The 16,654-nt window shown below is 32.4% G+C and overlaps 1 protein-coding gene across 1 annotated transcript in view; it reads left to right on the forward strand.

Moving 5' to 3' along the window:
• The window catches only part of LOC145679220 (protein lin-10-like), a 492,250-nt gene extending 476,371 nt beyond the window's left edge, over positions 1-15,879 (forward strand). Inside the window, exons 13-16 of the mRNA XM_081749807.1 lie at positions 147-359; positions 2,418-2,537; positions 7,225-7,365; positions 12,378-15,879. Coding sequence (XP_081605933.1) covers positions 147-359; positions 2,418-2,537; positions 7,225-7,365; positions 12,378-12,449 — 546 coding nt within the window. The 3' untranslated portion in view covers positions 12,450-15,879. The remainder of the gene's footprint in view (positions 1-146; positions 360-2,417; positions 2,538-7,224; positions 7,366-12,377) is intronic.
• The last annotated feature ends 775 nt before the right edge of the window (positions 15,880-16,654 follow it).

The raw sequence follows: 16,654 nt of genomic DNA on the forward strand, positions 1-16,654 counted from the left end.
ATATTATTAGTTTTGATGTTCTATTTCATATTTCTTTTGAGAATTACTAGTTTTGGAATTAGTTAATGATAATTACTTTCGTAATGACTGTGTGCATTTGAATTGTATTTTAATGTACTAAAGCAAACCACTTATTCTATTGTTAGGTGGTAGTTCCCAAAGCAAAAGGAGAGATCTTAGGAGTTGTCATTGTGGAATCTGGATGGGGTAGTATGCTTCCAACAGTGGTCATAGCAAACCTGGCACCTGCGGGAGCAGCTGCACGTTGTGGCCAGTTAAACATTGGAGATCAAATTATTGCTATTAATGGAGTTAGTTTAGTTGGTTTACCTCTGTCTACGTGTCAAAACTACATAAAAGTAAGTACATGTGAATAAGAGTTTTTCTACGAATCTGAAGGTCAAACTTGTGTGTATTCTTCTTATACTGAATTTTAAAAATGTAAAATAAAATATAAAAGAACAAAAGGTATTTTGCAGCTAAGCACTTGTCTTGAGCCACTTCCGTGAAAAAAATTCCAGGAAATCTTTTATACTTCTTGTGAAGAATGTAATCTACCTACGCGATTTTTCACTTTTAATTCGTGATTTATAGAAAGGTTCACCCCCCTCCCTGCCTTAATAAAGGATTTTGAACTTCGGTTTTCAGTGACTGTTTCATAAAAGCGATATCGTGTTACTAACTACTCTGTACTTTTTTCAGTTTCAGATCTGCAGAAATGAAAGAAATACGTCTCTGTACGACAGTTTCTAACACATTCAAAACTTGTTAGTAAAATAATGTTATCGAGTAATTAAATAATAAATTAATCGTTGAGTAAAGCAAATAGTTCTATATTATAGAACTAATGTCGTGTAACAGTTTCGCTTACTAAACACTTTTGGCTTAGATAGTGTCTGATGAAGCTTAAGTGTTTAGGTGGCGAAACTGTTAGGCAATATTAGTTTTATAATAAAAATCAGTTTGCTATGCTCAGCGATTACTTTATTATTTAATTATAGTATATAATAGACGAAACTGGTATAATAGAGAATATTAATGTTAACGAAATATTTCTCATTGTTGAGAAGTTCTCTTGATATACATCTGAGACATCATGACTTATATGATAAAAGTGTTCAACAAGTAAGAGCAAATCAAAAATATTTAGAAAATAGTCTTTTGTAATTATTAAAATAGTTCTAATACAATTCGTTCTATTTCTGGGATAATTTTAATTAAATGGAAAAATTGAAGATGGGACCAGTAAACAGTTTTTATGCCCCACACTTTCTAAAAATTGATATCAAAGGAAATTTGTAGAAAACATGGAGCGTCAATGTTGTTTATTACCTACGCATATTTTTTTCTTTCTTCGCAATTTACGGAGAATTTAACGATTGAATTTTACTTATTTGTTTTTCATAACAGTTTAAATTAATTCTGATTTGTAAAAACTAATCTAGACTGGAAATAAATTCTATATTGTTTAAATTTTAAAATATGTTCAAACAATTATAATTTTCAATTCTTTACAGATAAAGCCATTCTTTCTTATTAATTTTCCATTTGCTAGTACTTTTGAAAATTTCCTAATTCTCCAATATTAAGTTCTCCAAAGAAAACAAGAGAGAGTGCCCGAAATTTAAGTTACGCCATATGACCGTAGCTATTAAAAATGAGAACGCTTCCACTTTTAGCTTTTAATTTTTATTTTGTTATTCCTTTTGCTAAATGCCTAACTACGCGACGCATTTATTAAGAACTCTGATAGTTTGTTATAAGGGACAGTTGAGTTTGAACACAATAAAGCTTCGGTTAACTTTTACTTAGCAAATCCAATGAGAGAATTAGTGAGACATTATATTCCCTGTGAATCTTTAAAATGTACTTTAAAATTGTTTTAAGCAGGTATTTCATCAGGTGTGAGCGCCGAAAGGTTAAATACTTCTGTATATAGAAAACAGTTAATTTATGTAATTTTAGTAACGCAATGTAAGCTATTTGAATTAAACTTAAGGTTCTCTAAGAAGGCAGGATTACTTGAATTGTGTCTTCTTCTTGCCTATGTAAACACTGATACTAAAGGTATTTGTGGATCTACACAATGAAACTTGGTACACTTAGAATAGTTTAATTAGGAGTTTTTTTTATTATTTTTTTATTTTATTTTATTTATTTATTTATTTTTTTTTTTTTTTTTATAAATACTATCCAGAAACAGCAGTCGGTGCGTGTGAGTAGAAATGTGTTGAAATAATATAATATAGACAGAAGTCGAATATCCAGATGCCCGAATAGCAACTGTTCCTGATTTGTAAGTTCTTATAGCTGTTTATCGTATGTTTATGTGTTCAGGGTTCACATTTCTCTTCATCTCTCATAAATAAAAGGAATCATGTCTATTTGGTATCAAAAAAATTTTTTTTCTCTTGCAGAATACGAAAAATCAGACAGTGGTAAAATTGACTGTTGTGCCATGTGCACCAGTTGTAGAAGTGAAGATAAAAAGGCCTGATACGAAATACCAACTTGGATTTAGTGTACAAAATGGTGTGGTACGTACAGAGATTTGGCTAGTTTGACCTAATAACTATTAAGAATGGTGATGTATATTTTTCCTGGCATTTTTCTTTCTTTACACAAGACTTTTAATAAGATTTTTTTTTAACTTGCATATATAAAGCTTCAAAACGTACTTTTTAATAGTTTAAAACAAAGTGCTTTTATTTCTCTCTTCTGCATTTCATTTTATTTATATATTTGAAAAGTAGCAACTTACAAAGTTTCCAGAGAAAGGTATAAACTCAAGATTCGAACGTTAACTGTAAAGTGGTGATTATATCTTCGATTATCAGCTGGCTGTTTCTATTAACTCCAAGCCATAAGCAACACATGAAATTAGATAGATCAAAGTAAAATTTAGTAATCGAACACTTAATTTTTTAAAGTGATTTTATGCTTATGTAGAAATTATTGATTTTCCTTGCATTTTACTTCTGACGTATGTAAGGAAAAAAAAAAAGTAGAAAAGGTAGAGGAAAACTCACTCACATTACGTAGGATCATATAGAGTAAATACCAACATCTGTTTAAATAACCTAAAATACTTACATACGAATGATAAGACAGCTTTTACTACTCTCAATATCCTCCCCCCCCCCTCCCTAAAGACACGTTACCTACAAATCGTTTACGTAGTTTAAGCTCCTTGGAACAAGATGACTTTGCAGTCTCCCTCACCCACCCCTTCTTGTATTTGTATTCAGTCATGTGTCAGCAAAAACCACGCAGAAATCTGACAAAATACAAGATATTATTGTATGTCTCTAGTAGTCGTAAGAAGAAAATTCGATTGTGCTTTGGTACTAACATTCTTTTTAGTATAGTTTTTCCTTAAATTTCTCTCTCTGGATAATCTTTTTTTCCTTTCCTTTATTTTTTTTTTCTCCCACATATCATATTTTCATCTTGTGCGTAAATACGGACCTGATTAAATGTAACTAATGAACGGGCCTGTTATGCATCTCTTCAACATAATCCTTTGTATAAACTGGTGCTTAATTCCTGTGGAACGCGGAGGATCAATTACCTACATATTATATCATAGTTTTGTTCATGTAAAATATGACAATCTTAGTGTAGTTTACTCTTCAGAAGACGCATTAGTAACGTGCCTAAGCTTCATTTAATAAATGTATTCTAATCCTTATCAAACTTGCATGAGGATTATTCAAATACTACCTTACAACGTTACAAAATACGTTGAATTTACTTGTTTTGCAATCTCGTCGATTCAGTAGACTTATTTAAGACACTAATGTAAATATTTGTCTTTTTCCGAGGAGAATTAGTTCTCCATTTTGGCTGTCAGTTAACCACTATTTTAAATATACTAGTATGTTAACCATTTTCAGTATATCTTGTTCAAAAAAAAAAACTGTGTGCAGGATAAACGTCTCAGCTCTAAGGTGTTACATAATTTTTAAAGAAAAAATTTTCACCGTTTCGTATCTATGCAGAAGTCTATTTATTGCCAGCTCTCTATTACATTTCTTGTCGAGCTCCGTAGCTATATGGTTAGTGTACGTGCTTTCGGCGCGGGTTGCCAGGGTTTGATTCTCAGTTCAGATCCCACGTTAAATTGTAGGCCCGTGTCTTACGTAATCTCGGTACTGAAAGGGAAGGTAAACTGCAACTCAACCGACCAAGTCATTTTCTTCTCTAATATCAGTATTTCGACCTTTATTTTTACTTTAAATTCCTTCTCTGTATAACAAAATGACATGATTAACCGTATAATGTCAGTGTGTTTATCCCAACGAATAATCTCCTCCACCAACTATGGACTCTAGGAAATAAGAAAATTAGAAATAAAGTAAAAAAGTTTTGAATTAGTTAAAAATAAGTGGATATTCTTCATTTATTTTAGAACAACTCAGGAAATAAACTTTGTATATACATAAGATGTTTAATAATATTGGTTTAAATAGTTACGATAAAAATAAATTTGTCATTTTTTGACCAAAGTTGTGTTAATTTAAAAAAATGCGAAAAAATATGTTTTATATGCAAGTTATAAATTTTAGATTAATAGAGAATCATTTTACATACTAAAATGTTAAAATTAGTACACGTGGGAAGGTATATGTCAGTGTTCAGACAGTTAAGTTGTTATAGCCAAGATGAATATTGACACAGGTTAGAGAACATATAAGAGACTAAATATCTAAGAACATCCAGTCATAGTATTTAGGAGGTTAAAACCATTAGAAAAACTACATCAAATTGAAAGAATGTGTTTGAATGTTTAATTTTTATTCTATAAGAACGAAGAAACCCAAATTAAAATCGGATGAAGGTAACTTTAAAAAGAATTGAGTCTGTAATTATCAAAGTTTTCATTCAAAAATTTAAGTCTCAAACCTACCTATTTCACATTATGCAGAGGCCCAGAGGGCGTGATAGCGAAGCAAAATGAATAAAATGAACTTTTAATTTAACGTCCCACAGCCATGTCTTTTAGGTTAAAGGAAACAGACGATTAATGAAAGTGAATGATTGTGAAATTATTATTATTGTGTATTCTCTCATCGGAAATCAAACTCATATAAACCCTTCATTTAATTACCGTTCCATTTCGGTAGCAATTATACACGGTGACTGGTAATTCGATGCATGCCTTGCAAGGAAATATTCTACAAGTACGTTGGAACATTTTCACCTGTATGAACCAGGGGTCGCAAATCAATAGTTTGTGAGTAATTTGTACGTGTGTGATTTCTTTGAAATTTACTGGCTAAGAAGAGGTATGCGAAAAAGTTTTTACCCTGACCCACTTCTACATATCCTAGAGCGATGAAATTTTACATGTGTAAACCTGTATACCTATGTAGGTCATGTGGTAATGTACAGCTCGTAACTCTGTACCGTTGTTATGTTAAAGGTCCGAACATTAAGTACGGTGTAGTGGTCGAAAATCCATTACTGCACCTCAGAAAGCAGCGGTGGTCAAGAGAAAACGCGAACTATGACGGATTTCATACCCAGGATCCTGCATCTGTCTGACCAACATTCTAGCATGAACGGATGCGTTGTTTTCCAGGAGGCGGACACCTTTTGTCAGCATGTCACCCTCTGGGATTTCACAGAATCCCGCAATGCATACAGCAGTGAAGCATAGTATATCCTGGTAATTGTGGTACTCTTTGCCTGGAAAGCAAGTAGTAATAACCTTTGCTGATCCTCAATAAATGTGATCACTTTGTTCACTCAAAGTTGAACACGGACTTCCTTTGGTAGTGATACTTCGGCACGATGTCACTGATTTAACTAGATTTTCCCTGGTTTTCTTCACTTCCACCAGGCGAAGGCTGGGTTGGTACCTTCTAGAAGGCTAGGACCAGTTTCTTCCCAAATCCTAGACTAATGTGGCCCCGGAGTTAGAAGTCTGAACCCTTCTTTGAGCCATTCCCATGCATAAATAAATACATGTCAGTCGAATACATCGCTTGAATAACTCAAAACAAAACGTGCCACCACCAAAAGAAGTCCGTGTTCAACTCTGAGTGACCAAAGTAATGATCACTTTTATTTGGAATCAGCATGGGGTGTTACTACTTGCTTTCCAGGCAAAGTATACCACAATTATCAGGGTATACTGTGCCTCGCTGCTGCGTGTGTTGCTGGATTCTGTGAAATCTCTGAGCGTAGCATGCTAACAAAAAGTGTCCACGTCCTGGAAAACAGTGCACCCGTTCATGCTCGAATGTTGGCCAGACGGATGCAGGATCCTGGGTATGAAATCCGTCATAGTTCGCGTTTTCTCTTGACCACATACTATCTTCATTCCACCTCCTTCCAACCATGCAGTCATCTCCTAGCGGCAAGTACTTCTGCGATATTGCCACGCTGCTTTCTGAGGTGCAGTAATGGATTTTCGACCACTACCGTACTTCATGTTCGGACCTTTAACACAACAACGGTGCAGAGTTACGAACTGTACATTACCACATGAACTACATAGGTATACAGGTTTACACATGTAAAATTTCATCGCTCTACGATATGTAGAAGTGGGTCAGGGTAAAAACTTTCTCGCACACCTCTCGTTAGCTAGTAAATTTCAAAGAAATCACACATGTGCAAATTACTCACAAACTATTGATTTGCGACCCCTGGTTCATGTAGATGAAAATGTTCCAAAGTACTTGTAGAACATCCCCTTGCAAGGAATGTATCAAATCACCAGTCACCCTGTATAAAGGAGTCAGGTTATTTAATGACATCTTTTTTTTTTGGGGGGGAAGGGGGGAGACTAACGTACCAATTAAAACAGCATTTCAGTTTCGTCAAAATATTGGAATTAGTATTTTTCACTAATAATCAACTTGAAAGAAACTAGGTATAATAATCACAATTCTACGCTTAAGTCCAAAATATCTTAAGTGGTTAATGAGACATGCAGGAATGAAATTAATAAATGGAAGAAATGAAAAATCGTAAGAAAACTCAAACGTAGCATATATCCACTACAAAGCTTCTATACTGTCTTACTAATTCTTTTTGTTATTTTGCGTATTAGAGACTAGTAACCTGCTACTTGAACCAGTACACTCTTTTTCCTGATTTATCATTATTTCCGTATATGTTTCTGCTTCTGTGTGTATAGTCTGTTATCGTAAGTTGGAGAGCTCTCTAGTGCAGTTTACTTAATACTAATTGTAATTATTTTTCTTTGTGTAGATATGCAGCCTGCTTCGAGGTGGCATAGCTGAAAGAGGTGGTGTTCGTGTGGGACATCGAATTATTGAGATCAACAACCAAAGTGTGGTAGCAGTGCCTCATGAAAAGATAGTTAATCTTCTAGCAACTTCTGTGGGAGAAGTAAGTACGGTTAGTTAGGATCTTTATAAAACACTAAAGCTAAGATTCCTTGTGAAATCAATTTCAGTGTATATAATAAATCTTACGAATGGAAATCATAATTATGTCCAGTTTTAACGTAAAAACATCCTGCATCTCACATGACCTAAATCAGAGACTTAGAATGTTTCAACTTCTTTGATAATTTGCACATCATCTTCACATTCAAACAAATGCAAAATTTGTAGTATTATATATAAATTACATATAAAAACTTGTCTCAGTCCATATGAATACACACACATTTTTCTGAGAAAAGAATAACCTAGAAAAATCTAACATTAACACTATGTATGCTACAATTAAAATCCATTAACTGTAATCTACAAAAACACTATAAACTACATAAAACTCGAAATTCACTAGGGTATTTTTATTTCTGCTTCAGGAAGAGCCAAAAGTTTGATAGAACCAAATCTGGTGAATGAGGCAGAAGTAGCAATAAATCATGTCCCAACTCATTGATTTTCGTCATTGCAGTGACACTAGTATTGGGCGAGCACTACCTCCTATTTTTTTCCTGTAGTTGGTCCAAAAGCTTTGCGAAGTATTCAGCAGTGATGGTTTCATGAAGTGGAAGGTAGCCAAAGAGTAGGATAACTTTTTGCATCCCACAAAAGTTTAACCTTGATCTTTGCGGCCGGTTGCACACGCATGGCCTTGTTTAGAGGTGGAGAATCAAAATATTTCCATTGTTTTCACTATTGGTTCATTTCCAGACTATTAATATTCCCACATTTCATTGGTGGTTATGAATCGACGCATAAATTCAATGAATCTATTTAAACTTGGCTAAGTTGTGCTTAGAAATTTGAATTCTGCTGCAACTTTAATCGTGTCAACAGTCGTGGCAGTCACCTTGCAGACAGTTTATCACGATTTGCACTATTTTTCGGTCAGAATGTGAAATACTAGTTTACCAGAGCTTCTGCAATGTCACGTATCTTCAATCAGCAATTCTTGAATCATCATGTTGTATACAGTTCTTCAATAATGTGTAATGTAGTGACCGATTTTGGTCATCTTAAAGGTTTTTACGACCGCTTTTGTGCCCAGATTTCCTTTTGGTAACAGTTGGGAATAACGGAATGAGTTCCCCAGTTCATTATTGTGTATTTTCGTTGCCTTCATACTTTTCTTTCCCAAACATCTAATGACGCTTGATGTTTAAAGTGTGTCCTTTCTAAACAAACATGTTTGTTCTGCGGTTCTACAATGACAAATTATCTATCAGTTGGAAAGTTGTCACAACAGACGGTGGTCTATAGTAATAGCAACTCGGCTTGGCACTAGTGTCAACATCTGTAGATAAGTCCGGGAACTAAACAAATTGCCCTCATATTTTGTCATACCATCTGATAAGAGGACATTTTCTAGGTCTCTTTTCTCTTTTTGCATCTTAGTATTCTTTTCTCCAGTTTTTTTATTATTTATTTATTTTGCTGTATAGTGTTAAAACTCGTGACATCGCAGTTCTGAAAGGGCCAAGGTCGCTTTTGTAGCAGTCGTGCCTTTAGAGTAATGTTTGATTTGTACATCAGATTCCCATTGTCGTTAGTGTTTTTTTCATCATATACATAATTTCAAAAATATGTTAAGTAACATAGTGCAGTGTCAAGTAGCAATTTACTTTCTATTTCCATTGATGTAATAGGAGTGAAGTAATCCCGCTTGAAAATTGTATTCATTACTTGAGAAGTTGTAATTCTGTCTTTATATTTGGAGTATTTTGTAAGAATGTAAGGTGAATCCTTAAACTTTTTAACTTTGGAAAGCAACATGAAACAAGACACGTTGATATATTAGATAATAAATCTGCTCATGTTCAAAAGGAAAAGAAAAAAGTAAAATCTTGTTTTGATTTAGGGTATTTACTCAAATATATACTCAATTTAGGGTATTTACTAAAAATTAATCTGTTTTGAGAATCCATTTATCGTACGGTTACAAGCAATCTTACAAGATCACTAAAGGAAATTCGTGCAACTAAAGATCCAGCGGTTAATCATTGGTTGCAAAACCAGTGACTTGTTAAGAATATCCTTCCAGACAGTTACTGGTAGTGCTACTTACATGCAGTTACATTTATCGTAAAAATAAGATACTAAAATATTAATGATCTACTGATATTTCTGCCATTTGTCCAAAAAAGTATTATGTAATTATAAGCACCGCCCCTACCCCCCAAATTGAACTTTAGCCCTATTTAAAAAAAAAAAAGGACAAGGGCACTTATATTTCAGTAAAAAGTAAATGTTATATAAAGACACAAGAAAAGAGTTGTTAAGAGAATTTGTACAAATTTAGTGTTGTAGCTTCCTGAAATGCCCTGTCTTTTCTTTACTACACTATCGTAGATATGGCATAGTAAGAAGATGATATATTTTAAGATTGTTCAAAGCTTTTAACAACTTCATCTTAATGTTCCTGTGTATAATTCATACTTGGACTTTTTTTCTAAGCATTTTTGGCTTCTTGTCTTGAAGATGAATTTCAAAAATTCAACGCGTTTTGTATTATATATTTGTGGGACTTGAGGAAGGAAACCAAGGATTTTTATTTTGTAATTCTAAGCCTTCCTGTTCATAATTCCTAATGTGTCTTTTGCTACATCATGAAGAGGGAAAATGCACTGTATGTACTGTGCGCACTATATATATATATATATATATATATAGCAAAAAACCTAAATAAGTAACAATTTCTTGTAAGCAAAATAAAAAAGTGTTACTTATTATTTAGCGTCACAGGAGTTCGTTGTTTTTCGATTGTCTCGAAAATTACACGTGAGAATTTACTCTGAAGCATAATATTTTGTTTAGCTCCATGTAACGTATTAGCTAATATATATTTGGGCAATACTTTGGTTAACAGAAATTAAAATTTAATTTTAGGCTATATCTCGTTAGCCGTGCTATGCAATATCTCCTTGGTAGTGCAATAATGATACATCCATTGCACATAACTTCATCAATGAACTCGTTTGTTTTCTAACAGGGTCCAGAGCAGAGGATTAACAACCTTGTTGCAACTAACATCGTATGTTCTTGAGTTCTGTTACTGCACTTCATCTCATCATATAAATTACGTAACATGCTCAGGTCACCTTCTGTATGCTTAACCAGATAAATATATCAATCAATAAATAAATCCTGGTATCCATCTCCCAATGATACTACCAATAAATGAATGTTCATGGCTCCAGAGGAGGCGTTACCTTCTTTAGATGGGAATGAAATTGTACATTAAAAAATAAAAACCTTAATGAGGGTATATTTTAGTATGTTTCATCTCAATAAGTGGAATGGTTCTCATACAGCATCACTTTTAGGTTTACAAATTAATTGTTTTTTCTCTCTTGTCTCGAAAACTACGCATGAGCTTTTTACATTCATGTCTCTTATTTTGTTCAGATCAATGAGATCTGTAGATGGTTTATCTTTGGATATATTATTTTTTTTTATTAAACGCTAATATTGTAGAATACTATATCTTTAATTTACCCCATGATGACTGTCACGTTAGATATAGGGATTACAATATTGCATATCACCTTTATATCAACTTTTGTCTAAGCAAAGTAAGAACTGGTCAATATACTCTCCAGTAGATCTATCTTTCATTCGATTTTTGAGTGCTGTATTATTTCCTGAAAGATAGATTGCTTATTAATAATGTGTTTGTACTAAATAACACTTAGCAATAAAATTAAACTTTTTTTTTTGTTTGTCCCAAGAATTTTTTTATGACTTATAATTCCATGAAACTGTGAAATTAAATAGATCGTTTTTCGTTTTTCATTTAGAAAGCTATTGCATCTACAATATGTTTAAAAAAAAAAAACTGTAAAAACCTACTTCTAATAGTTTTGAATGTATGTTTTTCATTTGTTTTTGTCATGAAGAATATCGCTCTTTAGAGTATAATTTTCGAATATGGAGAATTTCCACTGATCCATAATGGTGCTTTTGTAATTTTCACAATATTGTGAGAATTATTATTATAATTTATAAGGCTCACTTTTTAGAGAGTGTGAAGAAAGGGAAAATAGGTTTTATTCTAAGAAACGTATATTCAGGCTTATATATATCATAGCTTTGTACAAAGTCAACAGATCTGACACAACTTCCTGAAATTTTGTTTTATGCACTTTGATAAACTTCCCATTACGGGAAAGGAGAGCAATGTCTTCATTTATTTTAGCTGCTTCGTTAATTCTGAGAAATTTCTTGCCCAGATTTGTGAGTCTGAGACGTCTCTCTCTCTCACACACACACACAAATATACACTTAATGTTTTCGAAAATATTCATAAAGTCGAGTAATCTAATATATTTTCTGAGTATCAACAAGAGAAAGTTTCGTTCATTCTCCTCTCCTAAAATCGCATGAGTTATGAGAAAGAGAATTCGTCCCCATTGTGGAATAACGTTACTTCTGAGAAGTCATCGAAGACCATAAGCTAGTTATATATGCTATATACGTAGTCAAATACCCTTATCATAGAATGAGCACTGTGCACAATAATATGACAATTTTTGTGCAGAAGAAATCTTTGAAAAAATCATCTCAAAATAAATAAAATAAAATAAAATAAAATAAAATTTCCGCCCAGCAGTGTTATTACTTTCTTTTACTTGAATTAAATTTTAAAAGACTATTACGTAAATTTATTAAAATCATACTTGACAGTTACACTTACAACACAATAGGTATGTTTTCTAATATATTTACTAATTACTATGACAGTGTAGACACTGTTGCTCTGAATTCCTCGTACAACATGTAGGCTGCATTTCATTACATATGGAAACACTCGAATGCAAAAATAGTGGGCGGTGGCAAAATTCTTATTATGGATTCGGATACAACATGCAGAAGAACGTATAAAATAGCTAGGTTTGTCCGTGGAACAAGATCGTTGTTATAATGTGTGAAACAAAAAGTAACTTTTTTTCTTTCTTTCATTTTCAGATTCATATGAAGACAATGCCAACTTCAATGTTTCGACTGCTAACTGGGCAAGAGACTCCAGTTTACATTTAGAACTTACTTTCACAAAGGAGAGAATCCTTTGGTGCCGTCGGCGTTTGCTTTCCTCTCTGTGGGAAATGTATTATCAGTGTGGAGCTGTGATTTAGTAGGTTTCGTATGGCAAGCAGTAGTAAGTGTCAGAAAAAAGGAAGTGCCTCGTGAGCATTTATATGAAGATAAAGATGATTTTTTTTTTTCCCCTCAGTTACGTTTGGTGTCAATACAGTGAGAGATTTTTAAAAAATCCTTTAGATTTCTCTTTTTAAATGTATTGGAAAAGTTACCTATATTACATGTGTGTGCGTGTCGGAGTGTTTAAACAGCTCTCAGCAAGGTAAATTCTGGAGTTGCTTAGGATTTATTAAAAGTGTTCCTGAAAAGACCAAAGATAGTGATGATGATAATTCACAAAAGAAACAGGTATACCTAATGTGGCAGAGTGCCTGATATGGTAGAGCAGTGTATTTTCTAGTCACATGAAAGAATATATATATATAAATATATATATACACTGTAGTAAAATGTAAGTGGAAGGAAGCCCATATTTATCCTTTGAAACTGATACCAATTAAAAATAAACACTAATCACTTTGCTTCCTTTATTTCTGAATTTGGGGAGAGGGAAGAAAATTGAGCAAATGGCTGTTGTATGAATAAAGTGTGTTCTGCAAGGAAAGTTGTAAACCATATAATTATCCTTCAACGTGAGAGAGTAAATTGATCATAGAATGACATCTCCTGCATATGGTTATATATAAAATATATGTTCAATTGAAAATCGTTACTCGACCAAACACAAAATAATAATAAAGAATCTAGGAAAGATAAGCTGTATTTTGTAAGTTTTATTACTATGCTATAAAAACAAAAGAAACCATGCATAACAAGGCATTCCAAGGATATAATTCCGCATAATTAATGTAAGCATAATAAAAGACAGTATAATTGTTGGTATCATCCACAAGATATGATAATTCCAAATTGTTTTTGGTGTACGTTTCATCAGAACTAGTGAGCCATCTCACAAGGAAAAAGTGACATTCAACAATCCTTTACATTATAATAGAATATGTAAATGCCTACATACATACATAAATACATACATATATATATTTACACAAACATCACATAAAGCAGAATGAATTTGCCTTATCCAATAGAAATGTGCGAGTTACACCAACAAAATAACCAAATAAATAATAATTAAAAAGAAAGAAAAAAAGTTGCATGTGTTAATTTTGAGTGTAAGTGAAAATTTTATTGCTACTAAGACTTCAATTCCAAGGGCATATGCATATTTCAGGGAACTGGATGTCTCCTATTGGTGAAACGATGTTACCATTACTTAAGTTTGGATCAATCTTCCACAATAGATTTGTGTATTTATTGGCTTACTATGTGGAGAACATGAAATTTAAAGAAAAATTGTATATTTGTGTAATTTGTACAGATTAATATTTAATATGTTTGCTTTTTAGATTTTCCTTTACACCATTTATTTGTTAATATGAAGCTAAAAGAAAAAAAGAAAAAAAAGATGAACTCTTGTGTACCATGCTTCACAGTGATTCCGCCGCAGGAACTCATGAATTGCAGATGTAGAACTACGAAAATTTCCAATCATTTCCATTGTAATTTTATGGTAATTTTTCGACTAGATTTTACCATCTGTTACTCGATTCTCTGTCTATGTGATATAACTTAATTTAATAATAATTAGTTGTTTCTCTCGTGTCTTTTATAAAGATTCTTCATACTGGTAGATCACACTGACAGAGCCTGTGTAACAACATATAAGCCGTTGTTTTGTGCGCTGTGTTTTAAGAATATTTTTTTTAAAAAAGAAAATCTGTTCTATACCTTTCTTATATGGGGAACGGTTATAGATTCCACTTCGTTGTTGAGAATGATGGATTATGTTCATAACATACACGTCGATTATATAGTCGCGGTCGAATGTCCTCTGATAGTTTTCTCCAGTAATTTTGAAATGAATTGTTTAAACTTAATTCAATTTTCTGTAAACTACAATACGTGAATTTTGTTTATAGATGATCACTTGATGCAAATATAGTAAAATTTTATTAAGAGGTAATTTAGCTTTACACGTACACATCACATTCGTGGATTTGATTGGCCACATCACATGTTAAGTTTCAGAAAAATTACTAGATTAAATGTAAATTAAAATTGTGATATTGGAAAATTTATTTTTGTTATAAAGATATAGTGCTGATAACGAGAATGTGATTGTAATGGTTTTCTTTGTATGGTTATTTAAATATGTCTTGCGTTACAAAGATTATTTTTTGTATGTATACGGCAAAAGTTTTTCCACAAAGAATGAACGAATAAAATAACCGTTATTTACATAATTAAAATTGGATTTCAAAATGCCTTTTTAAAAAAGAGAATTGTGCTTTTTTGTTCACTTTAAATCCTGGTTTGAACTACTTGTAACTGACCATAATATGTCAAAGGTCGTTCTCTACAAAATAGTGCTAAAGAGATACAGTTACTGAATGTGTCATTTGTTGGTGTTAAAATTATCGTGTTAACGTACACGTTTTAAAAAAAGAAATTTTAGGGTTTTTGTCAGATTTCTTTAAACGGGAATCTAATCAGAGAATGCATAATTTGTAAATAAGTTTGTTTATGGAAAAATTTTCATAAACATTAAATAAACAACGTAAAAATGTGTTCAAAATATGTACTGTTATCCCATAAATAAAGTACTTAACTTGCTTGGGTTTTGGAAAAATTCAAAAGTTACGAGTTTCAGGAATATTGCTCCTCATATACAATAATCATGAAATCAAATCAGCGATTTTTGTATCATAGACTTCATGAATTGTGTTTATGATGGCAGAAGTGATGAGTTATTGAACAAAATGAAATTTATCTGAAATTGTTATATTGTATTATATTTACTATATTTTCAAAAATGATAAAATATTAAGAAATAATTAACGTTGAACTTCTTTCATTGTTCATATATTTGTAATACTAGAGATCTGAATATTAAAAATAAAATAAAATAAAATACTGCCAAAGGAACAGTTCTTTTCAGCTTTTCGAGTAGGCATTGTATAAAATTATACAGTTGCTTGAAAAATATGTGAACAGTTAAGCACAAATGTAATTGAAACTTTGACATACTAAACAAAGTGGAATTATAAACTGCCCCATATAAGGTCGTACGCGAAAGATCTTTTCTGGCTTTATTTTTGTAAATGATACCTCAGCTAGCAAGCACTACCCATATCGTTTTCTTCTGCAACAGTACTGTGATAGCATGGTGCTTCTTGCTGGTCACTGACTATGTGTACCCTCTCTCTTGTAATGTACCTTAAGTTGTGCCATTGTTATACTCTTGTGACTTAAGCCTGTCATATATATACGAAAAGAATGATTATGAATAAAAAAACATCCTGTAAATTAATTGTGTTTGTTTTTATTGTTTCCTGGAAATCTTCTTGTCGGTTTTGAAGAGGAAGTCTGTGTATTCCACTCGCTTCCATGCTCGACCTCTGTGACTCCCATTTCTTGTCGCATCAGAACTCCTTTCTTCCTTTTTCTTTCCCACTAATTTGGGTTTTATCGGAGTTTTTCCTGTTCTGCATTAATTGAAGGTAACGTATCACACAAATGAAGGGATTTTAGAACAATGTTACGTTTGAGCTCTGTGCTCATTGTAATGCATTTCAATTCTCAAAGAGGTTTATTTCTGAAGTGCTTATGAGTACGAAAATTGCTGAGAAAGTTCACATCAATGTACGTATTGGATCAATATTCAGTAGACAGCCTTCGTTGGACCCTGGATGCTTAAATACGGGATAAGTCTACACATACCAAAGTGTACTTTATACTCTGTGCTTATAACGCAATATTTTTATTCATTATTAATCATTTGTAAGTACGTAGTTAATCATTCTCCACCAATAGTTGTATATTTGTAACGATTTATTAATAATGATGGGTCACATAAGCTAAACATTTTTGTTTATTCTCAATTTAAAATTATTATAACATTATAAATGATGCAGTAGTTTGCGGATGATATTTATGGTACACGAGTTCAAGCGAGGTTTCATTCTCTCTCGTTAATAATTTTTTAAGTCAAATTTTTTGTATGCTTTTTTTTCAATGTCAATACGAAATGTTCGAGGTTGTATAAAACAAAATCCTTTCAGACAAAACATGTAAGATATATTTTT

This window comes from Thermobia domestica, chromosome 2, assembly GCF_964235325.1.
Source record: "Thermobia domestica chromosome 2, izTheDome1.hap1.1, whole genome shotgun sequence".
NCBI classification, from domain to species: domain Eukaryota; kingdom Metazoa; phylum Arthropoda; class Insecta; order Zygentoma; family Lepismatidae; genus Thermobia; species Thermobia domestica.